The sequence below is a fragment of the Ambystoma mexicanum genome, chromosome 6q (genome assembly GCF_040938575.1).
Source record: "Ambystoma mexicanum isolate Mex_15411 chromosome 6q, UKY_AmexF1_1, whole genome shotgun sequence".
NCBI classification, from domain to species: Eukaryota; Metazoa; Chordata; class Amphibia; order Caudata; family Ambystomatidae; genus Ambystoma; species Ambystoma mexicanum.
In genome coordinates, this window is record NC_090937.1 from 1640014451 (window position 1) to 1640041993 (window position 27543).

At 45.6% G+C, this 27543-nt stretch overlaps 1 protein-coding gene across 2 annotated transcripts in view; it reads left to right on the plus strand.

The window, feature by feature from the left end:
* Positions 1-27543, plus strand: part of IDH3B (isocitrate dehydrogenase (NAD(+)) 3 non-catalytic subunit beta) — a 455202-nt gene that overhangs the window by 130047 nt on the left and 297612 nt on the right. For both annotated transcript variants that reach the window (XM_069632420.1, XM_069632419.1), the window contains exons 5-6: positions 11959-12019; positions 12122-12254. In XM_069632420.1, the coding sequence (XP_069488521.1) occupies positions 11959-12019; positions 12122-12254 (194 nt within the window). The remainder of the gene's footprint in view (positions 1-11958; positions 12020-12121; positions 12255-27543) is intronic.

The window sequence follows — 27543 nt, forward strand, 5'->3', positions numbered from 1 at the left end:
CACGGAAACCACACCCCATCAAGAAACAGAGAAAATGCAAACAAGCATCCCACTATGTGGCGAACTCCCCATGACCCCTAATAGGGAACAAACGCAGGATGTCTCAGCTTCACACAGCACTCCCCCAGATGTGCCCAATCAAAAAGACACTGAGACCCGGACTCCTTGCTCCCACCGCCTGCAAGCAGAATAATAAAACAGTCAATGAAAGGAAACGTAGTAAAAGCGACGAAAAGCAGGAAAGGTCTGCACAGTTCAAAGCTCTTACGGAAGACACGCAATGAAAAACCCACGATTACTAGACCCATTTTTCCCATCACACTCAGAATATCAAGGGAAATCATGAAGAGCTAATGGAGAGCATGCACAAAAATGCGAAGTCGAACACAAAAAAGACATAACTTACAACACAAAGGATCCCATGTCAACACAAAACAAAAAAGCGCTTCAAGCAGAAAGAATCTGGCACCAAAACTATAACCAATCACAACTGGAAAGCACTAATAGCTGCCTTTTCCCGATAAATCAAGAAAAACATTGTGTTGCTAGACTCTCACTCGACATCACCGAGATCGAGATGATCATGAATGATCAAGAAAAGAGAAATGAAGTCTTAGGCAGCTTCTCACTCATTAAACTCAATTCACAATAATTGGGAAAGACCTCCACTCCCAGACCTGATAAAGCCTTGGCCAGCTCCATCCCACGAGACAACATTGCACTAAATATACAACAAGGAAAAAACAACAAACATAATAAACAAATGCAAACTGTACAAGAACTGCAAAGACCATTGGAAACGAATAAGAACAAAGAGACTCAAAATGCAATTGCGATACCCTGAAGGAAGAACGCACTAACCCTCTACCCACAAGGATGGCCGGACTACAAAATACCATGATAACAGCCTCTAATTTGGCCATCATTCCATTCATCAAATTATACGAATCCATCAATGAGCCAATGCGCGTGACCACGTCACCTTAATCACGATGATACACACAAAACAAATCTATATGGAAACACTGGCCAATAAAATTCAAACTCGAGATACAGAAGCTGAAACTAGTAACACGTGGCAGAACCACCACTTCGATATCGCCAGGCATGACCGCACAGAAAAAGTGCAAATTAACACCATCTTGATAAGACTACTCGCGGCAAAACAAGAAAAATCAAATGACCACGAAACTGCCACAGGAAAATCCACCATTAGCGAAACAACCACAAAGGGTAAGTGTAACGCTCACCTGATTCTCGCAGAGGCGCCGGTCTTGACTGGGCGACTACCGTATCTTCAAAGGTGATGTGTAGCACCCGGTTGGCTCTTTGGGCTGGACCCCTGTGCACTGTATGCCTGACGTGTAGAGTAAGATGTCTGCAGATAGAAAAGATGGGGTTAATGAACTGGGGTTATTGGGGTGTCCCTATCTCTTTCCTCTTCTCCTCTCCTGTAGACCCCCGAAGGTTAACGCTCTCACCTTAGGTAAGTGAATGCCGAGCTCTCCATCTGCCTCGGGGCAGGGTGCTGTAACCAGTTTCTTCACTGGATAGGTAGCGCAGGCCTCTTGACTTCAGAGGACTGCTGTCCGTCGTTTACTGCACGCACGGTAAGTTTCGAGTCATTCAAATGTCTTTAAAGTCTTTAGTAATGATGTCTCTTGTTTTGCAGGGTTCCGGCGATGGCGGATGACGGGCTGAAGTGAGTTGAAGATGGAGCCTGTGTGATGAATAGAAGCGCCTGGAAGCACGTAAGCGCTTGTTGCCTGCTTCACTATGCGCTCTAACTGTCTTTTTATTTTGCAGGTACGAGTTCGGAGCGGCTGCAGGGTGCCGGAATACCCACTGGATTAGATGTGGAAAGGAGTAATGGCACGTGAGTGTTCAAGTTCCCCAATGTCTTTAAACGCACCTTGTTTTGTCTTTCAGATGCGGGATGCAGCGCCGAAGGCCTCCGGAGCGTACGAAGAGTAGGTAAGCCTTTGCCTTTCAGATGCCGGAATGCTAACCTGTTCTTTCTTGTCTTTATAGGTGTTGCTGAAGACTGGATTCAGGATGGTAAGCCTTTGCCTTTCAGATGCCGGAATGCTAACCTGTTCTTTCTTGTCTTTATAGGTGTTGCTGAAGACTGGATTCAGGATGGTAAGCCTTTTTCCTTAGGCCCAGGACCGGATGCAGAAGACACGATGAGCGTTCTGCTGCAGAGGTTGCAGAATAACGCAAAGCAAGATTCATCCACCGGGTGTGGTTTAAATAGCCTCCTGTAGTGCTTAGGTGTCTCCTTCCACAGCCACGCCTAAGTAAGAAAAGAGTTCCTGGTAAGAAAAGAGTTCCTGCCTTCCAGAAGAGTTCCAGTGTTCTGAATCTAGGGAGTGGCTCCAGCCCCACCCAACAGGAAAAGTAGTTCCAAACAGAAGAGGATCAGAGGCTCAACTGGCAGGCAAGTAAGCAGCATGGTCGGCTGAAGGTAAGTCCACCCAAGCATTATGAGCCCGGCGCTTCCAGCGCTGGGACTGGGCATATTTATGAGCCTGGTGCCACTGGCGCCAGGACTGGGTCCAAAAGGTCCCAATTGGGACTGGTTGGCACTCGGAACCTGGGTTATGGATCTGCTTCCAAGGGAGTTGGGAAAACCCTGACCTTTTGGAAGCAGAGATCATGACAGTAAGCCCAAAGATGCCACAGCAAATGCCAACCTAACGCCCCTGACATCAGAACAAATATTGTTCCCACCAGTATTGCCCACCCTACCAAAGGCTCCTGTACGCATTGACAACAATACTGATAAAACAGGCCAACACCTTTCCGGTTAACACAGAACGTGAAAAACCATCGACAGCCGGAACCCCTGCAGATCCTTTCCGATTTTCGATCACCCCAAAAACATCTCGAACAGCATTGGAAAAAATCCACTCCTGTGCTAGTGAAAACAAAAACTGCTGCCAAACCTTCTAGAAAAGGCTCTCGAGCTTTTTGAAGAAATCGGACAATCCCTCAAATCACGACTAAAGCTGCTACATTAAAGGACACCAAAGTCGCTGCTCAGAAGAAAAAAAAAATACTCGATTGAACACAAACCTACAGAAAAATCCACCAATTCAAAAGAGCAGGAACGAGAGGATAAGAACATTCTGGAACTGCTGATGAACTTGTCTACACATGAAGAAATACGTTATGTGACCCAAACAGTAAATAACTCTAGTTCTACTACAGAAAGGACGGTCAATCAACTGTCGAACATCTCCAGCGACACATCATCACTCTACATTATTGATGAATATACAGAAGACAAGACGGGAATTGGCAATAACGGAATACTTACCTTCGAAGAAGTCTCCGATACAGAAGGCGATTGACCAGGACATGCATCCGAACACAAGTACTGCAAAAACACCACAGACTATGAATCTACCTGAACATACCCAGAAAACCATTCCTGGGAAGTAAATGAAGATTCCAAAGCACGGATGAGGGAACAAAACTTCGCTGTCTCATATAATAAACCTGGGAATTTGAACCACTTAATGAAACTTCCAATCTTTACTGACCCGCGTGCACAAAAAAACCAAGAACACAATTGAGATGCACAGACTGCAATTGCTGCACAATGGCTTAATCCTCAATAGCACAGACCTTCTGAGATTGCTTCATGCAATTCCTACACTCCAAAACATCTGATCAGAAGATATAAAAGTAGTAAAATTCCTGCATGACGATCAAACAGATGCCATCATAATTCAAGTCAACTCATGCAATTTGGTTAAAAAAATCATGGAACAATTTAAACAACTGGAAATACTCTACTTCAAATGCTCTACTACTTCAGAAATTCAGAACTTTCCATTTAGTAGAAATGGAAATGAGGAACTGCCCAACCCCACCCCCACACTCCCCACAGAAGACTGGAACACCATCCAACCTTGGACCATTGTGAAGCACCACCGAAAATTGTTTGGGAACAAAAAAGAATGCGGACCACCAACTGCAACAAAAGCAAAATACAGAGAGACCACTCACTGATTACACCTAAGAATGCACTTTTAGAGGGCTCCAGAAGAAAAGAAATGACCACCTACTTATGTCAGCAGAAAGGATATATCCAGACCTCTCGTCTATGCTCTTGGAACACCAGAGGTTCTATGCACTTGTTTGAAAAAGGAAACAACGACCTTGCTTATTACAAAATAATCGGTCTCCAGGAGACATGACTTTCTAAACCGCCCTTCTGCGATGGATACCTGATCCATATGACCCATGCTATGACAAGAACAAAAGGCATTCCCTGCTCCGGTCTCCTGACGCTCTGGAAAGTCGAAGCAAATTTAGAACTAATTGAAGCCCTGTCTCTGAACTTCTGGTTTCAAATAACCATTCTCAAACAGAACTGCTCTTGAGAAGCTCGCATATTCTGAAACAAAAGAGCAGTGTTTGCTTGTCATCTTAAACATCTACTGGAGTCCGTCTCTACCATTGAATTACGGTTTTCTAGACGAGATACTGACCAATATTGACACTCTCTACACGAAATACAAACAGCTACAAATGATCATATGTGGCGACTTAAACCTCCATCTTTTTCAGGAGGGTGGCATCAAAATATCTGACATCCATCTGAATATCAAAGCGAAATTGTGGACGGCAGCAACACGCAGACAAAATGTCATACTTCTCAATGGGAGCACCAAAGGGGATAAACCAGCCAGATCTACCTGGCATAGGGGAAATTCCAACAGATACCTCGACTATATGTATATTTCCCCTAACCTGCAACCAGTCATATTAGAAGTCAGAAACGATCAGCATAGCGACCACGCTAAACTTCTAATGACTTGGAATGCACCACACCGGCGCATGGATAAAATGAAAAATCAGCAAAATAGCCATTAATTCCGGTCTAAACAGACTGCATATACCTGATCAACAGATGGAAGGACTGGAAGAAATATTCAAAACTTCTGACAAAGGTACAAAAGAGAGAATCAATTACCAGTGGCTCCTGATACCTTATCTCTGGAAAAACAAACAGGGACCCATAAACAAAACGGAACATATGCACGCCTATTATGAGGAAATTACTTGCGCAGAGAAACAATTAAGGACGTCCATAAGAACAGCCAAGAAAATAGACCTTACGGATAGATTCCAAAAAAAACTGAAGCCTAAAACAAAAACACAGAAGCTGGCTCAAAAACACCAGAGCCTTGATTGCTCAAAATGATGCAGAATCCATGATGGAAGCCCCGAACAAACGAAATACCATGGATCTCTGGTCTCTGCTCAACCAAAACTATGTCTTGCAACACAGTCTGATCATAGACGTGTCTGAGAACGAATGGGTCGATCATTTCCGTTTACTATATAACACCAATTTGGACCAAGAAAGTTCCAACAAGACCACCAACTTCGAGAAACAAGAATGGTAAAAACTATGGGAATATGATGAAATTTTCACGCACATTAAGTGACTAAACACCTCTAGAGTGCCTGGCCCTGATGGCTTAAGCAACATCCTCATCAAAAGATCGCCAGAAGCATGGGCCAAATTATGTATCCAAATCTTCACCCTCATCTCCGAAAACAAATGTATACCAGACACTTGGAAAACAGCGATTATCGTTCCTGTTTTCAAGAAAGGCGAAAGGAACCAGCCTTCAAACTACCGTCCGTTGGCGATGCTTGACCCGATAGGGAAGTTCTTTGCTTCCTTCCTGGTCAAAAGATTCAACGAGTGGGCCAAGAAAAACAAAAAGCAGGACCCCCGTCAGACCGGAATGCTAGCAATGTTGGCACCAATATCAATTTATTGATTATTAATGTACTGAAGCAGGAATCCCTCAGAACTCGGTCTAACACCCACACCATCTTCATGGATCTCCAAATGGCATTTGACAGCATCAACAGAAATAAGCTGTGGAAGAAACTCCAGAAACAGAACTGTCCTAGCGAGCTGTTGGAACCCATCAAAGCTCTATACAGCGACACCACCATCTGAGTTCGACTAACCCACGATGGAGTTCTCTCTGCTACGATCAACACGAACAACGGATTTAAGCAAGGGTGCCCTCTGGCCACCACCCTATTTAATTTCTACCTCCTCGACATCGGTGAAAATCAAACAATCCCTGCCACTAATCCTTCAAGACTAAATGCGACTTCCGTCCCCTATTGTGATAATGGATAAGACTCCAGTCCGCCTCCAAAAAAGACTGAATAGTCTGCATAAAGGGAAATTATGTGAAAATAAATTACCACAAAACCCAAGCGATGTCACTGGGCCACTGCTCCAAGAAGCAAAATGCCCCTCTACGCCTATATTTAAAGGGGGGAAAAAACTTGAAGTAGTCAAGGAGATTAAATATCTTGGCATCTGGCTCAAGCAGTCTCATGTCGACCTGAACTGGTCCATACACTTCAAGAAAAAAGCTCTCCCTCTAGCCAGACAAGGCTTGATCATCCATAGGAAATATGGTCAATACACTATGAAACCAGTCATAGCCTTCTAACGGCAGAAAGCTGCTGCGATACTATTATATGGGAGCGAATCACTACTTAACATCTCCCGCAACATCTGGACATTGGTGGAAGGCCTATTCTGGCTTAAGGTACTTTCCTTAGCCCTGTCTTTTCCGATGACCAGAGTACGATATAAGTTGGCACTCCAATCACTCGATTCCATCAGAAACTGGAAGCAGCTAGATGTCTATCTAAATACAATCAACAACAATGACATTCCAGCAATAAGGATCTTGACTCTAATGAAGGAAGCATCGAACACTTAAACTCTGGACACATGGAAAGAAGCCTGTTTATACCTACTCGAACAAAATGACATTTCAGTTGAGACTCAGATAAATAGACCCCTGGAGGTGAAAAAGAGAATCAAAGAGAACGACTGGATACAATCCACTCAAGACAAGGCTACATACAAAATGAATATAACTTCTGAGCTAGAAACTAGAGCCCTTAACAAACTACCTCTACATCTGGCAAGATTTCCCTCCAAAACAATCCGAGACCTGTACTTAAGACTTCGCTTCAATATTTTGCCTACCAGAGAACACTTGGCAGCAACCAACCAAATACCAGATGAAGAGAATTTCTGTAGATTCTGCAAACAAATTAACCAAAACGAGACGCTCTGCCATATCTTAAAGAAATGTCCCATTCTCTCCGAGCGCAGTTTCCAATTTAACAACATGACGAATTATCAAAGAACAAGTCATGTGAAGGAGACAAAATGAGGCTCCAGATAATCTCTGGCAAAGACAAAAGGCTGATTATCATGATGATCACAATTGTATTTATTTTTATTTATTTATTGGATATTTGTAAGGCGTCTATATAACAAATGGTGTCTCAAGGCACCACAAGACAAAAAATGAGGGGAGAACAAGGGAGAAAGATGCAATTCCGGTCCTACTAGGCCTTGTGACATTCGAAAAGTGCAAGTGCAGAAAGAAGTGAGAGGGGGTGGGGAATGACAGACTGCACAAAAACAAGTGCTTAGCTGGGAAGGGAAAAGGATGAAGAGGCGAGGTGTAAGAGCCAAGGGAAGGCCAGCGTGCAGGTGCCAGGAAATGCAGTTAAGTGCAGGCCGTGGGGACTGGGGGGGGGGGCTGTGTCCCTGTAGTAATCGGAGCGAACCAGGCAGCCAGTCAATGAGACAGAAGAATGTGTTGGCAGGGGAGTGGGAGAGTGAAGGAGGAGAAAAGGAGGGCCTTGAGGAGCTTCTGGAAAAAAGGAGATCCAGCTCAAGTCCGAGAGGGACAGGGAGACCATTACAGAGGGTGGTTCCTATGGAGGAGAGACATCAACTGTGCACTCTTTGCTTAGAGAAGCATCTGATTCGCAGAGATGTGGAGCTAGTACACCGAAGAGCTCTAACAGGGCGGTGTTTACGGAGAGAGAGTTGGATGTAGTGGGAAACCAGGACCCAGAAAGCATTGTGGATGATGGAGTGTCTGGAATTTGATCCTAGCAGCAATTGGGAGCCAGTGGAGAGATATTGGGGCTGGAGAGATGTTGTCCCTCCAAGAATAAGTCTTGCAGTCCTATTCTATAATTGTTGAAGGGACGAAGGGAGGCAGAAGGAAGATTGAGGAAGAGGCTGTTACAGTAGTCCAGCCTAGAGAGGACCAGAGCGCTGGAGACATTGGGTTTCTGGGGCAAAGGGGAGGAAAGGGAGAATGCCTCTGAAGAGAGGTGGCTAAAAGTGGGCCTTCTTGGAAGGTCCGTGATGTGAGGAGAGAGAGGAATCCAAGATGACACAAGGTTTTGTGCCTCAAGAGGGTGAGGGGAGGGGACCCATATAGGGCAGAAAGAAGGAGGGAGGCAAGGTGGGAGCTGGGGTGAAAAGGATCTTAGTCTTACTGACATTAAGGCAGAGATCATTGGCAGCACACCATGACTGACCAGCAGTCAGACAGTCATGGATGAGAGAGGAGGAAGAGGAGGGAAGCTTGAAGGAGAGCTGCGTGTTGTCTGCATAACACTGGATCAAGGTGGCCAAAAGGGCAAGGTAGATGTTGAAAAGCCACAGCGAGAGGATCGAGCCTTGAGGGATGCCACAGGTGGAGAGAGTGATGGGGGAGAGAAAGGATCCAAGTTCAACCTGGGAAAGTCGGTTGGAGAGAAAGGAGGTCAACAAGTCCAGTGCCAGGACCGTGATGCCCACAGTGTCAGAGCCGATTTGACTGGATGGCACGATTGACCATATCGAAGGCAGGAGGATAAGAATGAATGGAGTGGTAGTCAAGATTAGAGAGCAAGTCATCGTAGGTTGTTCAGTAGAGCAGTTTCCGTCCCTCTGGCAGCTCTGAAGCCAGACTGGTGGTCGTGGAGACAGCCACCAGATTCGGTGTGTTGGGTCAGTTTGGAGATGGGCAGCTTCTCCAGCAGTTTGCCCAGGAAGGGGGGTGATTGAGATAGGGCGATAGTTCGCAAGGGCAGGAGGGGTCCCAAGAGGGCTTTGTAAGGAGGGTATGCACAGAGGAGTGCTTGAAGGGAAGAGGGAAGGAGCCAGTGGCAAAGGAGTGGTTACGGAAATCAGTCGGGGAATGCACAAAGGAGGCAATGTTGTCCTTTATAGTTCTGGAGGAGCATGGGAGCACCTGTTTGGAGGAGACTTTCATAGAGCGGACTAGTCGATAGATCTCATCCGGTGCTATGGGAGTGGAGGAGAAGGAGAGAATTAGGCAAGGGAAGAGGGGAGTCCATGGAGAAATGGCAGCTGGGGAGGGAAGAGGGTGGGAGGGAGGGAGGGGAAGAGGAGATTATGGACAGAATGTCCTGAGTTTTGGAAAATGGGAGGCCAGAGACATACAGAGGATCAGAGATGGCAGGGGAGATGTGGAGACTGCAGAAGGATTGGCTAGTTCATTGCAGATTTTCAACAGTTTGCCAGAGTTGTTAGTGGCCCCAGAGATGCAGGCTTGGATGTGAGTCCTCTCCTTTGAGCGAATGGAGAGTCTCTGTTGCCTCTGGAGCAGGCAACAGGCCAGTTTCAGAGGGTGTGTCTGATGCCCGACAGTTCCGCTCAGCCACTCTGCAATTCAGAGAGGCTAGGTCGGAGTCATACCAGGTGTTGTGCTTGGAGCGAGGCTTTATTTGGATCCTCATGACAGGGGCAAAGATAACCAGGGTGTTGGTGATAGGTTAAGATTAACAAGGGCAGGGTCAGTGTGGGAGTCTGTGGCAGGAGCTGGGAAGGGGCATGAAAGAGGCAGCAAAGGCAGCAACTGACACTTGCTTCATCGGTCGAATGATTGAGAAGGAGACAGGCAGTGCGGGCAGAGGCTTAGTAGGGGGAACTAAGAGATCCAGATGAGAAGACAGGAGGGAATAGTCAGACCAGGAGAGAGGTGTAGTGAGAGGTCTGGAGATAGGAATGTCTGAGGAGATGAGAGCAGAGTAAGTTGGACCAGAAGGATGAATTGTGAGGGAGAGAATGTCTCGGAGGCTGCAAAAGAGTATAGTGGCTGCCTCGAGAGAGTCAAGATGAGTATTGAAGTGACAGAGGAGCAGCAGTTTGGAGGTAGAGGAAAGAAGGAAGAGGTGAGATCAGACCACTCTAGAAAGAAAGAGGCCGACCGGACCAGGGGTCCTATAGATGGTGGAGTCAGCCAGCTAAAGGGTTGGAGAGACGCTGAGCCTGCAGACGAGGCATTCAAGGGAGGAGTAGGATTGAGTGGGAATGATAGTAGCAGGGATCCCATCGGAGAAAATCAATGCCACATTGCCTCCAGACTAGTAAGGCCGGGGCTTGAATAGGATCTTGTAACCCTCAGGCAGGAGTGTGTCAAAAGCTTTGACAGAGCTGGCAGTGAACCATGTCTCAGTGAGGGCGAGAACGTCTAGGTCAAAGTCTTTGAGAAGGAGACCGATATCAGAAGCATGTTTGATGGCAGAACTGAGGGTAGCGAGGAAGGATTCCCTGGGAGAAAGGAAAAGTGTTTCAATTAAACATGAAATATGCTAATATGGATGAGCAAACTATTGAAAAGCTACACAATATGACTGGGAAGCCAGTATTAACACCCTGGAAAAGGGCTTGCACAGTACAGAGTACTGCATCTTTTTGGTCGGATAGACATAAGTGAGTTGAACAATAAAACTCTAACAGGGGTTCAACAGCCCACACCATAAAGGAATCCTAGAATGCACTGAGAAACCCAAACAAGAGGCTAAATAGTGTAAGACAATGTTTAGTGTAGAGAATGTTTTAACGAAAAGGCTGTTCACAAGCTCCATTGAAGAATTGCAGAGACTAATCGTAGAAGTAACAAGAGGATATTTAAGGATCCCAAATGTATGTATAGACTGATACTAGAAGTACCCTAAGGAGAAGGGAGTCATTCTCCAAACCTAAGAGGTAGGGTCAGCTAGGGTAGTTTTGGACAGCAGACTTAATTATTTGGGCTTCCACAATTGACTAGCGAGCACCTTAGTAAGATAGGCAGGGACCACCATAGCTATAGGGAAAGTTGGGCCTTATAAGTCTTATTTTATTAAACCATCCTGGAGCATGTCACATAATCTGTGTCTTTCTTCTGACCCACCATATAGGTTAATGGAAGTATGATGTAGATCAGTAATGCAGAGTGACTGGAATCTTCTCAGGAAGCTCTGTATTCTGCAGATGGCGGCTGCTATGTAGATGTACTTTATTATGTAGCCACATTTCTACCCTCATACTTTTATTTGCATGTATTTGCTGATCATGGACCCCTAGCCACAAGTCCAACAGAAATATGTATTTTTAAAGCGGTAGAGAGGGATAGCAATTGTTTGAATAATCCAATGGTTTACAAAAAAGCTTATCTATGAAACTCTTCAGTGTATATAATTTGGCCACGATTTTTCCAGGGAGAATACACTTTCAAGCAGTACGGATACTCTCCAACTTCCCCAAAGGCTTGCAAATCAGCCTCCAGCTCAGCTGGATAATTCATAGCTTGCAAATTCATTTCCGGAATGGTAGATGGAAGAGATGCCGGAGTGAAATCTGAATCCGTTGGTAGGGCTCTTTTTCTGACCACCTTATTCCTCCTTTCATCTTGCTGCTAGTGTACCATCTTTTATCATAAATCTTGACAAATTTGTAATGTGGGTCCCTTGACACAGGTCCAACCTAAAGTCATTCCACTGGTTGACTATTTTGGTATATCACTAAAAGTCATGAATCTTACAACGGTGAGTCACCAGACAGCATTTGCACTGCTTCTGTTGCCCTGCCCAAGACACCAGGATTGCATGAACGTGATGGAAGGGTGGTTTTACCTTTTCAAATGTGTCTCCAAATGTCAGTGAGTGATGAATGCTGATCGCCCAGCATAGTTGTGGTTTTGTATGTACAGGAAAAGGCATGCCTCAGCAGAAATGCCTCCTAGAGATCCTTGAAGTTGCTGCGATTGGATTGGTGTGAACTGCAGCTGACTTATTTAATTTGTGTTTTTTTAGGGAAGATTCATACTCCCATGGAGTACAAGGGTGAGCTGAGCTCCTATGAAATGAAACTCAGGTATGTGAATACACTATGAATTCTGATTTCCAGCATAGCATTTCATTTTGCGTGTTATGCTCCATGAATAGGATATTATCAGCATTAGTTTTTTTCTTGCAGGCGCAAGCTGGACCTCTTTGCCAATGTAGTGCATGTGTGCAGCTTACCCGGCTATGAAACTAGGCACAACAACCTGGACTTGGTCATCATCCGTGAGCAAACTGAGGGCGAGTACAGCTCCCTGGAACACGAGGTAGGAAGCTCTGACTGAACCACTGAAAGAAAAACCGCAGAACAGCAACAAACCATAGGGACTTCACATGGCTGTTAAACACCCTTGAATCTCTTGTTGCCATTAAGAGGTCCATAATGTATGTTTTTTTTGTTTGTCTTTATATGGCCCAAACCAGCCTGAAGCAATGGACCACTGTACAAGTAAAGTGGGGTTAAAAGAGGTTGGTGCAAGGGAAGGTTACCGATTATAGTAACCTGGATATCTCGTACTACAGGGGTAAGCGACCCCTATGTATTCCCTGAAGATCAGGGTCTGAACTACAGGAGTGTTGGAGCGGTACAGATTGCAACCAGGATGAGGTTCCAGTACGCTAGGAGTTAGCAAGGGGGCCTGTTCCTCCGTTTTCTCTTCGCATGCTACTTTAGTCTCAAGCCTTGCAATAGTCTGGCTCCTAAAGAAGCCTGTTCCACCCAAGCCTGCATGTTTTATATCTACGTCACCTGGTGTTCGGTAGTTGCCTTGTATGTTATGAAATCAGTTTTGAAGGGGTTTGTTGAGTCCCAACAGCTGAATTATGGCCCCATAGACCACCCATTGAGTGTCTGGTGTACATTAACACCCTAAAGGGATAGGGGAAAAGGGAAGTGGATCAGATGATGAAACAAGATACTCTTCTAGTGTTGCAGATCTCTAGAGGGTGAAAAGAAGAAACCTGAGATCAGCATATGCCCTGTCCCGTGATATCCTCATAATTCCCCCAGGTTTAATCAGTAACTAAATTCCTCTTCCCAAAGCTCAGAGGCCAGTTTAGTTTCTCCTAGCTGGCATCTCATGAAATGTACTAGACCAGCACAAGGCTACCAAATTGGAACAAAGCTAAATGAGCTCCTGTGCAAAGGTTCCAGTCTTTTTCGATTCATCTAGCGCTGGGAGCAATGTCCCTAATGGATTATCTAAGTCTGGAAACCTCTTTTATTATGGGTTTCTGTTAGGCAAAGTTTGTATGCAGTACCCTCTGGGACCACTAAACACAACTCAGACTACAGGTATAGGAAACCCAACCTTTGGTAAACGCTTGTACTACACAGTTTTGGTAGCGTGCTGAGCAGCCAGGCTTATCTCAAGAGGGGTCAATGTGAGCTGTAGTGGAGTTACACAGAGATTCACAGTTACAGGTATTCAAATAAACTCTTACACTCGAGGTTTCTTGCATAAGCAATTATTAATTTATCAGTCAGTTACAATAAGCCTTCAGAAGGGAGCAATATAATAGTAACACACAAATACACTTCAATACTGGACACTCTTAGTTCCCAAACCAGTAAAGACCCTTTTGGGATGGCTCACCGTCACAACCTACACCCACAGATGACTTCAATAACAAGGATGCTGGGGACATTAATATCTTACTGTTGGCATTTAGAATACTTTTAGAAGTTGGTAAAAGGCAAAGGTTTTTAGAACAACAAGAGATCACAAATATTCTTAAGCAGGCAAATACTTTTGGATCCTCCAAGAAGAGTCGTACAATTCTATAGGCTAAGCCACAGTCAATGGGCAAAAGTCTTGTATAAGATGAACCACTTCTGGTAAATAAATGGACAAGTCTTTGCACAAGTTCTTAGGAGTCTTTGATGAAAAGAAGAATGAAATATAGGGCTGCAAGCTGATTAGGCTTGTGAGTTGTAGAAGTTGCAAGCACTCTACAGTTAGAGGTGAGTTCTCTCAGACCTCTGACAGTTCCTTAGAAATGAAGAAAAAGAGGCAGCTGATGACCTCTGTTCCTGTGCAGCTCTACAGATCTCGCTGCTCCTGGGCCTCAGTCGTGGGGACAACAGGGAGGACATCGGGGAACTTCTACAATGCACTGTGATGGTCAAAACTCGCAACCGGCAAACTTCACTTTCAGTGGCTGTTCAGTGTTTCAGCTCCTCACGTGCAACACTGTGGTTCCTGGCTGTCGAGATGGACTTTCCTTGCCTCTGGGGTCCTGCACTCTGTTGAGGGGGCTCGGGCTCGGTCAGTCCTGCTTCTTGTCTCGAGGATCTTCCAAAGGCTCTAGGCCAGCTTAAAAGTAACGCACACAATCTGGTGTTCCTCTTCCTGGCTATACGGTTTCCAGCAGCAACTCTGTGGAAATTTAACCAGCTCTGAGCTGGATGTCCAGGTGGCTTACTTGATTGGTCCCACCAACTCAAGGGGAGTAGACGTCCTTGCAGGGGCTTCTCTTCTATCGATGTAAACTTGGCGTTTCGGCACTGCAGCAGGGCTTCACTGGCCAAACCAACGGTCCAGGAGTTGCAGCAGGCGTCCTCTTCAAGTTCATCTTCGGTTCCTTTGTCCAGTGGTCGACTCTGCCTTCCAAGCCAAAAGACTCACCTTTTATTCAGTTCTCTCCCATTCATTCCAACCTAGCTGTCAGTCACCCAGCAGGGTGGCTGTCCTTGCCGGATAGTCAGCTGGCCAATCATCACAGAGTGCATTTGGGTCTCCTAGGAGACTAAGCACAGGGAGTTTCGGGCACCTCCCTCACTTCCTGCCTACCCCTGACACTCTGGAGCCAGAGGCGGGTTTCACTCATGAATGCTGCCAAAGGCGAAATGAACAAAGAGACCAAACCTGGTTTGCCATGCAGAGCAAATCTCAAAAAGGACCATTCCACAAAGAAATGGTGAAAAAAGAAAACTGGGGGCCATTTTGACAAAGATGGCTCACGTAGGAGCTTTACTATAGCTGCAAACGCAGCCCGCGGTAAAGGAACTCCATGGTAATTCAAACGAAATCACTGTCCCCAGCCATTCGGTGCGAAAAGCGTAACAAAAATGTTTTACATGAGAAACTAGACAAAGGGGATACTAGGTAACCCCTCCAGCACTCTGTTGTAAGATAGGGTGTGCTGAGTCTAGAAAGTTACAATGGTAAGTAAAGTCAATTTCACTTTTACTGCTCTTGGAAACAGTAGTTTATCCAAGAGACAGTATTTAAACCTTGCGGAAATCCGAAAGACTTCCCTGTGCCACTGCACTGAAGGTGTTGTGTGACACAATGTAAACGATGATGCCTATGGAGTTGGTCAGACTCCACAACCAATAGAAACACAGTGTATAAAATCACATTAAAATACATGAGAGAGTGTGAAAAAAGTGTCACTCTCTCAAGGTTAAAAACATCAAGCCCTCAAAATCCAGCAAAGTTGGTGGGGGTCTCTAAGGTGGATGGAATTAGCACATTTCTGAGAATTCTCCCTAACAGTTTTTATTTGGCCTAATCCCCATGCTGTCCTTACACAAAATATTGTAGATTTATGTAAAAGTGAAGTGGCTAATAGGAGCCAATGGTAATGGAATGTAAAAAAAAATCAGCTAATGCGACTGGGGCTAGGTACATTGTATGAATACCTAGTGTGCATGAATTCTATTTGAATAACGGACTCAAGAATTTTTACCTACAATTCTGTATTAGACAGCAAGAAGTTCTTGAGTTTGTGAATCCGAGGGTGAGAATCCATGCTAGTATGAAGTGGACCGGAGGTTGTAAGCATTACTTTGTCTTGGGTAACACAAAAGCACTCGTGCGCTTTGATGGTGAAATTTAGACTAAATATTTTACCGTTAAAGTGCGAATCTCACGAATGGCGTAAAGGGAAAGAGTTGTGTGGGTGTAATTGTGTTAAGTTATGTTAAGTTCATTGTTCCGGTTTTATAGTCTGTAGAAGTGTGCATTGCATGAGGTTGGGGTGGCCTGCTAATGGGGGGTGGTTGTTATATAGTTGGTCTGTTTATCCTCCAAGGGTGGTAGAAGATGTAGTCGATTTTATGTTGTTTGGCCAGTGTTCAAGGATACGTGGCAGCAAACTCTTCTCACCATTCCAAGAGGAATTACATTTGATCAGTTATTTTGCTTTTCTCTTTTTAATGGTCTGTAAAGAGCCAGTAGCTTTGTAGGAGGGCATTTATGTAAGGCTGCTAAAATAAGAAGATGGTTTCTATCTTCAATTGTAAATTGAACTATTATTTGATGGTTGTACTGAGGTTACCAGTCAATTGGTCAAACATTTGGTCGACAGGACAACTGGTCGACACCATTTGGTCGAATGCCAAATGGTCGAATTTTTTTTTTTTTTTTACCCCTTTTTTTGGTTTTTTTTGGGGGGGGGTCCTCCAGGGGGGTCCCCCCCCCCCCCCAACCACTTTTTTTTCTTTTTTTTTCCCCCCACACGAAAACCCACAAAACATATATAAAAAAAAAAAAATTCAACCATTGGGCATTCGACCAAATGGTGTCGACCAAATTGCAGTCGACCAGTTTGCTGTCGACCAATTGACTGGACACCTTGTACTGAACGTTACATGTTTTATTGTCTGAACTCTTATGGGGTGTATTTCACTACGCAATAAGAGTACAAAGGAAGAGAGGCCAGCACAAGGATGCTCACCTCAAGATTCACAGCTATTGCCAGTGGAAGCCCATTCAATTTGTCCAAAGGGGTACCCAAGTGTTGGGATGAACATCCTACATCCACAAGTGAGAGGAAATATAAACTAAAAAACAACCATGAAGAACAAGTTTGAACACACATCGAAGGCCAAAGATCCAGCCCGCGATCAGATTTACCGGTCATTCCCACATATCCCTTTACTGAGAGGTAAAATGGAGAACACCATTCACACATGCATTGCCGGTTAAATTATGCAGAAAGATGGCAGATACAGTTGACCAGCAATTATGCGCCAAGATGCACACATAGGGTAAGGTGCAAGCAAGTAGGCCCATGAAGCACGAACCCTGAACAGAGATAGAGTAAGCATTCTTTAGACAAAGTAAGCAGTTAATGGGCTCAGGCTATGAGCCTGGCATATCAGCAGTAGGGGCAATTTGCTTAAATGACACAATGATAGCAGCTAGCAAAATTCATGCGTAGATAGATGCATACATAACTAGGCTAAGCTAGGAAAGGAATGGCAACAACAGAATAACATCACCTGATGCAACCTTGACCATGTTGTGCCATGTCAATGCCATTGCATCGTATGAAGCATCCGCAACTAATCAATGAAGGTTGACTCTTTTTAACCACAGACAATTGCCTCAAGATCGCCAGGGCTATCAACTTCTGATCCAAGTTGGATTACTGAAACTCCCTCCTTGGAGGCACCTCGGAGCAAAATCTAAATAAGTTGCCAACTATACAGAACAATGATTTGAGAGCAGCCTTTGGCCTTAACAAACATGAGCATATCTCGGCAGCAAGAAAAGAAGCACTCTGTGCCCCAGTCAGAGAACAAATAAAATTTAAAATTCTCAACATCACCCACCACTGCCTCAACAACACTGCTCCTCGCTACCTGTCCCAGAGACTCTCCAAGCCGGCCGCCGTCGGTCCCATATGCCAATTGCCTATCTATTCCAAGATTCAAGCGGGCTAAAGCTGGTGGCTCCTGCTTTCCTGTCTCTGCTGCCACGCTCTATAACTCCCTCCCACCAGCCTTCAGAGTGGCGTGAAGTGGAGGGGCAGGGTAAAGCCCCCAATATAATAGCACGAGGTCTGATTCGGGGGAAATCCCCACACCCAAGAAACTGAAAAGTCAAAAAATGTGATCTCGTAAACTGAGACAGATATGGACGGTATTACCCAAATTGTTCGTTTACAATTGTTCGAATGAACAATTGACCGAAAATTTGTATACAACCATATGGACATCGCAGGATTTCCATTGCTGTCTTAACTAGTTCTAGACTTGTCAACATCTTTTAACGGGTTGTGATGTCATAAATGAAGCATTGTTCTACAAAAACCTAAGGTAGGCTGGGGTTGGTTAGTGGGGCACACTACATATCATATCTATATGGAGTTATTGTTTTGATTGGATATGCATAATCTGGTGGCTCCACCTGCGACGCCTCCTAAATTTTGCAAGTAAAGGCATGTCCGGTAAGTGCTTTATAATTAGTTAGTGCAACAAAGTGTGAACTGGTCCAGAAGGTGAGTATAAATTGGTAAGTGGCGGTCTTCTCAGCCTTGGTACCTTAGATGGTTACCAGCCCATGAGCAACAATTCAAGGTGATGAGAACAGCCCCAAAGTGGCTGTCTGTACCAATAAGGTTACCATCTCCGATCCTCTTGGCCTTGAGCTTAGTACATTTATCTTTCATCCTGGTATTATTTTGTATAGTCTTGTTCTTGTGCGTCTTGCGTTACAGCGTAGCAAACGAGTATATGTCCTCTATGTGGGTCAAAAGCGTGTTCTTCATGTCTAAGAAAGATTTAACCGAAGTATTTGTGTAGCTTTGTGCAGGGATGCATATGTGCTTCATGTCTAAAGCATCTACATATTCGTCTTAGTCGTGACATCATCGAATCTCTGCACGGTCACAGTCTGCTCCATCATCTGCAAGTTTATTTCCTCTGCAACATCAGCAAAATAAGGGTCTGAATGGTTGTCTGAGTGAATAGCGGTACTCGCATCTGCGGTACAGTGACGATGGAGAGGAGGGGGCTAGGAACAATGTACATCGGTAATTTCTGTATCGTCGACATTCATCTGTCCCTCTTCAATCCCCCCCTCTGGTCGAGACACACTTCTGCAAAGGTCCTCCTTATTGACATATTGCCTTTGTCGTCCGCTATGCCGCTTTGCTACTTCACATGTTCGTCCACACTGCAGGTCATGTCGCAGCACTCTATTTGGTTTTGCACCGTGCTTATCATCCCACGTAGTTGCCGGGCGATAAAAGAATTTCGTGCCTGAAGGAAAAAAGTGTTAGGGAGAATTCTCTCTTTAGGCTGAATTTCCTAACCTAGTGAGTCCCCCAGCAGATTTGCTGGATTTCTGGAGTTTGTTTTTTCCTCCTGCCAAGAGTGAGACTCTTTTCCTCCCACTCTTGGACATGATTTATGGTATTCCTTTGACTGTGAATGTGTTTTATGGGCTATGGGGTCCTTTACTCCGTAGGGTCTCATGTGTTTTTACGATGTGTGTTACACAGCACCCTCCGTGCAGTAACACAGGGGTGTCATAGTGACACCCCACCATAGACTCCATACCCTGGGACTGACTACTGTCTCCCAGGGCGTGTAAAGTCACCATTGGCTTTACTAGTCCCAATTTATTAACAGAAACCAGTACAAACCATCATATTGTGGACGTACTGGTCGGGGCAATTCGATTGCCCCGGGCTCTGTTAGTCGAGGGGGCACGTCTCCCTCTCCCCTGTGCGAGTTTTGGCTGGTGGCAGTGGAAACTACTTTTTATATTCGACCGCAAATATTTTCCTATGGGATTTTCCCATTGTTCGAGGCTACCAACTTTAATTATTTAATTCTCATAGCCTCGAACATACCGCCGGTTTATTTAATTAATATTAATTCTCTGGTTGGTATTTCTTGCCAAGACCCGATTCTAAAATGGCGTTTGTGTTCTCTTCTGTGACTCCAATCCAAGTCGAGCCCTTTGTTCCAGTTTTTGGCGGGCTTCTCCACAGGCCAATCACACAAAAGTGCGACTAGAGTTACCAAGGTAACTCTGTCTGGGTACCACAGGGGGTGTGGGAGGGGGTTTAGGCACCGTGGACTGAGTTACCTTGGTAACTCTAGTCGCACTATTTGTGTGATTGGCCCAAGTGGTGAGCCAGCATGTTTGATTGACAGCTAGGCTGAGTGAATGAGGGTTTTCTGCATAAAAGCAGGGCTTTGGGGATTGGAACTTCAGAAGTCGCCACAGGACCTGAGAATCCGACGAGGGACAAGCTGAGCCGACCTACCACGACGACACCACCGGTGGAGCCCTGCAGAACCGACTCACCACTTCCCGACGACAGAGAAGATCTCCCGGCTGGAGAGGCTTCTTCCCCTGACTGGTGGGCACAACCAGTTTACCTTTCTTTCTTCGCACCCCAGCCCGGTTTGTGGTCGAACTGCCCGTGCCAAGCACCCCGGTGGCCGGACAGCCACTCACCCCTGAACCGCGAATCACCAGACCGCTCCATGTACCTGAGAAACTCAGCGGCTGGTTTCTTCCCTGGCAGTGCAACGGACTCCTGTCTTCCTCCACGACGAGATCCTCTCTTCCCCCGGATGAAGCACCGACTTGCATCCGCTGCCGGGAACAACTGCCCCTGCTGGAGCGTTCTCACCAGTTTAAGGTACTGTGTCCGCCAGGCCTCCCTTTCTAAAGATTGCTACAAGGTAATAATAACCCCTTAACCTTCTGGACTGGGCTGGCCGCCTTGACCCTCTAACTGGTCCCTTTCTTTGGTCCAACTCCTTTTTGAACCTTTACAAGACTTTCGTGCACTGCAACCGTGTGACCTTGGACACATTTCGTTTGGATCCTCTGAAAGTGGGACCAGCCTCTTGAACTCTAACTTCACCGTTTTACTTTGCCTTCCTCTCTTGTTATGTTCTGGTAAAAGTGTTGGGATCTGTTTCAACTTTTTCTTTGTTCTTCTCTCCCTTTTTAAAACAAACTATTAGAGTGCCATCTACGTTAAGCGCCTACCGCTGTCTGAAAATAAGTGGAGCTTTACTTAAGACTTGTCTAATATTCTTTTAAGGGAGTGTATATCTTTTAGTGACCGTGTTTTTGAATTGCTTACTATTAGTGCCTGTGTGTTTTTCTAGATGTGGTTTTAAATAAATAATTATATCTCTTTTACACCAAGCCCTGGTCAGTGTTTACTTGTTCTACTGTGTTGTCTTGACCTATTGTGAATACTCTGTATACTGCCTAACTCTTCTTGAGGGAAGTCTGACTGCTCAGCCACAGCTACCAACTGAATCTGTGTGATACAGACTGCTACCAAGTGGGTTTACTGCCAAACAACTGTAGTCCTAAATCTTTTGCAGTGGTCCCAGAGGGAACTGCACAGGTTTCTGCCTAACACTGGTGTACAGTGGTGGGATTTGTATTGAGTATACACTTTAGAGTGCTTGTTGAACACTTTAGGACAACTAACCACAGAGCTTAGCACTAAAAAGTTGATTTTCTAACTATGTCTGCTATGGAGAGTTATACCCTAGAATCATCGTCTGCCAAAACTGCTGATTGCTTAAAAGTATTGTGTAGACATAAGAATCTCTCTGAGAAGGGCAAGAAAATGGAACTTATAGAAAGATTGTTAGAAAATCAAAGTCTGGGTGGTATAGAGTAATCTACCCCCCCAGCAAATGTAGAAAACAGTAATGGTATTGATCTGAATCAAAGTCTTGATAATGAGTCAGAAGAGGAAAGTGAACCTAATGAAGTTAGCCACTCTGAGCATCTGTCTGCCTTACCTACTGTACCTACTGGGCCTATACCAGGTCCCACATGTAACCCTGCTTATTTTTGAACTTGAATAAATGAAGCTTGAATTAGATTACAAACGTTTTTTTAGCTCAATCTGAAAGAAACCAAGAGCTAGAGTTCAGAAGAATGAATGCCCAAGCTGAGCAGAAGCAAGCTGAGTTAAGACTCAGAGAAATGGAGCTTAATCATGAATTAGAAATGAAAAAGTTGTCTGTGGAAAATGCTTCTCTCTCCTCTGGTTCTTCTAGGAGTTCCAGTCCCAAAAGACCCTGGATGCCTAAGGAATTGGTGGGTATGCATGAACCTAGATTGGATGTGTTGAAAATGTTTGAGTATAATCATGGGCTCCAGGACGTCACAGGGAATGAGTTACTTCCCTGGTTGTTCTCTAGGCTTCCCCCTGTTGCAACTGATGTGGTAATGGAGTTGGGGGAGGTGGATAAGAAGGATTATGAATGTGTGAAGCTAGCTTTGATAGCTAAATTTGGGAAGACCCCCTTCCCAGTACCTTAAGAGGTTTAGGACCCTCAAAAAGCATGATGGTACCCCTTGGGCTACCTGGGTGAGTGAAAGTTTGAAAAACTTAGAGGGATGGATTAAGGGTTACAGAGTTAACACTTATGAAGGAATGAAGAATCTTGTAATGTTGGAGTCAATTTATGATGCCTGCTCTCCTGAGCTCAGACAGCACTTGGCTAATTCAAAGGAATTAGATTCCAGGAAGTTAGCTAAGGCTGCTGACTTGTGGGTTGCCATCAGGGCCACTCACAAGGATTCTGGGGCTACTCAGAAAAAGGATGAGGGAAAACGGCCCCAAAGAGAATTCTAATAATTCCAATTCCAAAGAGGGCCCCAAACAGAACCAAAAGGGTAAGCCACCAGGGAAACCAAATCAGGCTAGTGTACCTCCTGGTGCGAAACCAGAAGGAGGTCAGAACAAGCCACCATTCCAGAAAACATTTGGTAAATGCTTTGTTTGTGGCTCTACTGACCATGTGAAAGGAGATCCCAGATGTAAGGGTAAACCTTCAGGGGTCCAGCTTGTCTCCTTAGCCTTCGCTCCAGAGGAGGAAGTCCAAATGGCAAGTGGAAACTTTATATTACTGCCTGATGAACCCATTGTAGTCTCAGCTAGTGTTTCTTTAGTGTCTCTGGGTCTGTGGAAACAACAGAACTTAGATGTCTATAATTCTATCCCAGATAATACTAAAGAGTATTATAAGGACAGTGTCCAGGTGAATGGTAAGGAGACTCCTGCCATTAGGGACACTGGGGCCAGCATAACTGTGGTGGACAAATCATTTTTTTCAGGCTGAGGATGTTGCTAAGGCACCCAAACGCCTCACCAAGTTAGCTGGAGGGCCTGTGCAGATGCTTCCCCAATTACCAGTTCTCATCCAGTGTAATGACATGACTGTGAAGATACCTGTCAGCATACAAAGTGAGGTGCCAGGAAGGGTTCTTCTGGGTAATGACTTGAAAACTCTTGGAGTAGTGTCACATACCCCCAGACCACCTAGTAAAAGGTTACAGGAGCTCACCAGACCTGCAAGGGAGATAACCATGAGAGGTACTCCCAAGGAGATGATGAAGAAAGAGATCACTCCTGCTCCACTGGAGATGTCAGCCACTTTCTCTAAGAAAATAGAAGAAAAAGGGAAACCTAAAACTTCTAAAAAGAACCTCACAGCCAGCACTCCAGTGCAGCCAACAAGGTCTTCCCCTAGGTTGTCCAAAGTTACACCAGTAACTCCCCCGCCAGCTGAGGCTGAGAGGGAGGTACAACCCTGTGTGGTTGAACTAGACTCTGAAGAAGAGCTAGTAGAAGGCCAGGAACTAATTGGAGATCTGGATCCTGTTGACCATCCTGAGCTGCAGTCTTTACTGGCAGAAGGTGGACCCAACAGGGCAGACTTCAGTAAGGGACAGAGAGAATGACCAACTCTGGAAGGTCTTCGCCACCAGGCAGATGCTCAGGCTGAAGGGCAAGAGCCTGGGAAATATAGGTTACACTGGGAAGATGGCCTCTTCTACAGTGAACCAACCGAGTCTGCACCTGGGGACAAAAAACGACTTGTAGTACCCCAAGAGAACAGACCACAGTTCTTGCAGTTAGCCCATGACATTCCTTTGGCTGGCCACTTGAGTTTCAAGAAGACTAAGGAAAGGCTCTCACTCTACTTCTATTGGCCAAAGATGGGGGCCGAAGTGGAAAAACACTGCAGGAGCTGCCACACCTGCCAGACCTCTGGTAAGGTTGGCTCCAAGAAAGTGGCACCTTAGTGCCTCTCCCAGTTGTGGGAGTCCATTTGAGAGAGTAGGGATCGACATTGTTGGTCCCCTTGTTCCTCCAACTTCCTCAGGCAACAGGTTTATACTTGTTGTAGTAGACCATGCTACTAGGTACCCTGAGGCAATTCCTTTGAGGACTGTTACAGCTCCGGCTGTGGCTAAGGCCCTCCTTGGTATTTTTACCAGGGTTGGGTTTCCTAAGGAAGTAATCTCTGACAGGGGGTCAAATTTTATGTCCCACTACATGAAAGCCATGTGGAAAACCTGCGGAGTTACTTGCAAGTTCTCAACCGCATACCACCCTCAGAGAAATGGGCTGGTTGAAAGGTTCAACAGAACCATGAAGAGCATGATAGGTGCTTTAGAGGACCCCCTTAAAAGAAAGTGGGACATTCTACTGCCATGCCTTCTCTTTGCTTATAGAGAAGTCCCTAAGGAGGGAGTAGGTTATTCTCCCTTTGAACTTCTTTATGGTCATCCGGTCAGAGGTCCGTTGTCCCTGATCAAGGAGGGGTTGGAGAGTGCTCCTTCCCCCAAGCCAGTCAGAGTGACTGACTATGTGATAGGTCTCCGGAGGAGAATGTCACAAATGATGGCAGAACCAAGTGATAACTTGAAAGCTGGACAGGCATTGGTCAAGCACTGGCATGACCAAAAGGCTAACATGGTTGAGTTTACTCAGGACCAGCTAGTTCTCGTTATGATTCCAACAAGGCAGAGGGCCTTCCAAGACAAATGGATGGGACCCTTCAAAGTTGTGGGTAAACTGGAGAGGTCAACTATCTGATGGACTTGGGCAACCCCAAGGAGGCTCCGACCGTCTTCCACACCAACAGACTAAAAGCGTATGTCTCCAGACATGATGTAGGAGCTTTGCTTCTAGCATCATCAGAGGAAGAAGAAGAGAGTGAAGCTCTTCCTGATCTCCTCAGAGCCTTACCTGTAGACGAAAAAATTGAAGGAGTAAATCTCTCTTCAAATCTGACACCTGAGCAACAGGAAGAGTACAAATCTATGTTAAATCAGTTTGCCTCCCTGTTCTCACTTTCACCAGGCTTGACCCCTTGGGGACAGCATGACATACTCACTGGTGACTGTCTGCCAGTCAAAAGCAGAGGATATCGAATGTCAGAAAATGTAAGAACCCACATCAAAGGTGAGGTCAACAAGATGCTTGATCTCGGGGTAATAGAGCCCTCTACTAGTCCATGGTCTAGCCCAGTTGTGTTAGTACCAAAGGCAGGATCTAAAGAACTTAGATTCTGTGTGGATTATAGAGCTCTTAATGCAGTCACTAAGACTGATGCCAACCCTTTGCCAAGGACAGATGAGTTGGTGGATGGACTTGGTGCAGCCAAGTTCCTCAGCACATTTGACTTGACGTCAGGCTATTGGCAAATAGCCCTGACAGACCATGCCAAGGAGAAAACTGCATTTTCTACCCCAGTCGGCTTATACCAGTTTAAGGTTATGCCTTTTGGATTGAAAAATGCACCTGCTACGTTTCAAAGGATGGTAAACCAGGTTCTGAATGGGATGGAGGACTTCTGCATGGCATACTTGGATGACATAGCAGTGTTCAGCAATTCCTGTGAAGAACATGTGGACCACCTGAGATATGCTTTGCAGGCTCTTGGAAAGGCCAATCTGACCATAAAGGCAAGTAAATGCCAGATTGGACAGAGTAAAGTGGTCTACCTTGGACATGAGGTAGGAGGTGGAGAAATAAGGCCTTTGCCCAGTAAGATTGAAGCTGTGCAAAATTGGACAACACCTACTACTCAGACCCAGGTGAGAGCCTTCTTAGGTCTTACTGGGTATTACAGGAATTTCATTGAGAACCATGGGTCCATAGCTTCTCCACTGAATGTCATCTCCTCTCCTAAATTCCCTAAAAAGGTTAGATGGAATGAGGAATGCAATCAGGCCTTTGAAACCCTGAAAAAGGCTCTTTGCCAAGCCCCAGTACTTAGAGCACCTGCCTATCACCAAACTTTCATTGTGCAAACAGATGCTGCAAATGTAGGAATAGGTGCAGTCCTCAGTCAACTGGATGGGAAAGGTAGGGAGCACCCCATTTGCTTCATCAGCCGAAAGCTGAAGGATCCTGAGACAAGGTGGGCAACAATCGAAAGAGAATGCTTTGCTATTGTGTGGGCACTGAAGAAGTTTAGGCCATACTTGTATGGTTCTACTTTTGTCATTCAGACTGACCACCAACCCTTGACCCTTGAGATGGTTAATGCAAATGAAAGGGGAAAATCCAAAACTATTGAGATGGTCAATCTGCCTTCAAGGGTTTGATTTCACCATTGAGCACAGGTCAGGGTGTCACCATCAGAATGCTGATGGACTCTCTAGGATGTATGTCATCGACTAGAGGTATGAGGTTCATCCAGGAGTGGATTAAATTCTCCTGTCCCTTAGTCTGTGGGGGGGCGAGTGTTAGGGAGAATTCTCTCTTTAGGCTGAATTTCCTAACCTAGTGAGTCCCCCAGCAGATTTGCTGGATTTCTGGAGTTTGTTTTTTTCCTCCTGCCAAGAGTGAGACTCTTTTCCTCCCACTCTTGGACATGATTTATGGTATTCCTTTGACTGTGAATGTGTTTTATGGGCTATGGGGTCCTTTACTCCGTAGGGTCTCATGTGTTTTTACGATGTGTGTTACACAGCACCCTCCGTGCAGTAACACAGGGGTGTCATAGTGACACCCCACCATAGACTCCATACCCTGGGACTGACTACTGTCTCCCAGGGCATGTAAAGTCACCATTGGCTTTACTAGTCCCAATTTATTAACAGAAACCAGTACAAACCATCATATTGTGGACGTACTGGTCGGGGCAATTCGATTGCCCCGGGCTCTGTTAGTCGAGGGGGCACGTCTCCCTCTCCCCTGTGCGAGTTTTGGCTGGTGGCAGTGGAAACTACTTTTTATATTCGACCGCAAATATTTTCCTATGGGATTTTCCCATTGTTCGAGGCTACCAACTTTAATTATTTAATTCTCATAGCCTCGAACATACCGCCGGTTTATTTAATTAATATTAATTCTCTGGTTGGTATTTTTTGCCAAGACTCTATTCTAAAATGGCGTTTGTGTTCTCTTCTGTGACTCCAACCCAAGTCGAGCCCTTTGTTCCACTTTTTAGAGGGCTTCTCCACAGAAGCCTCCAAAAGTGGTGCCACTCTGTCTGGGTAACACAGGGGGTGTGGGAGGGGGTTTAGGCACCCTGGACTGAGTTACCTTGGTAACTCAAGTCGCACTCTTGTGTGATTGGCCCAAGTGTGAGCCGGCCGGCTCACCACTTAGCATGTTTGAGTGACAGCTAGGCTGAGTGAATGGGGGTTTTCTGCATAAAAGCAGGGCTTTGGGGACTGGAACTTCAGAAGTCGCCACAGGACCTGGGAATCCGACGAGGGAGAAGCTGAGCCGACCTACCATGACGACACCACCGGTGGAGCCCTGCAGAACCGACTCACCACTTCCCGACGACAGAGAAGATCTCCCGCTGGAGAGGCTTCTTCCCCTGACTGGTGGGCACAACCAGTTTACCTTTCTTTCTTCGCACCCCAGCCCGGTTTGTGGTCGAACTGCCCGTGCCAAGCACCCCGGCAGCCGGATAGCCACTCACCACTGAACCGCGAATCACCGGACTGCTCCTTGTACCTGAGAAACTCAGCGGGTGGTTTCTTCCCTGGCAGTGCAACGGACTCCTGTCTTCCT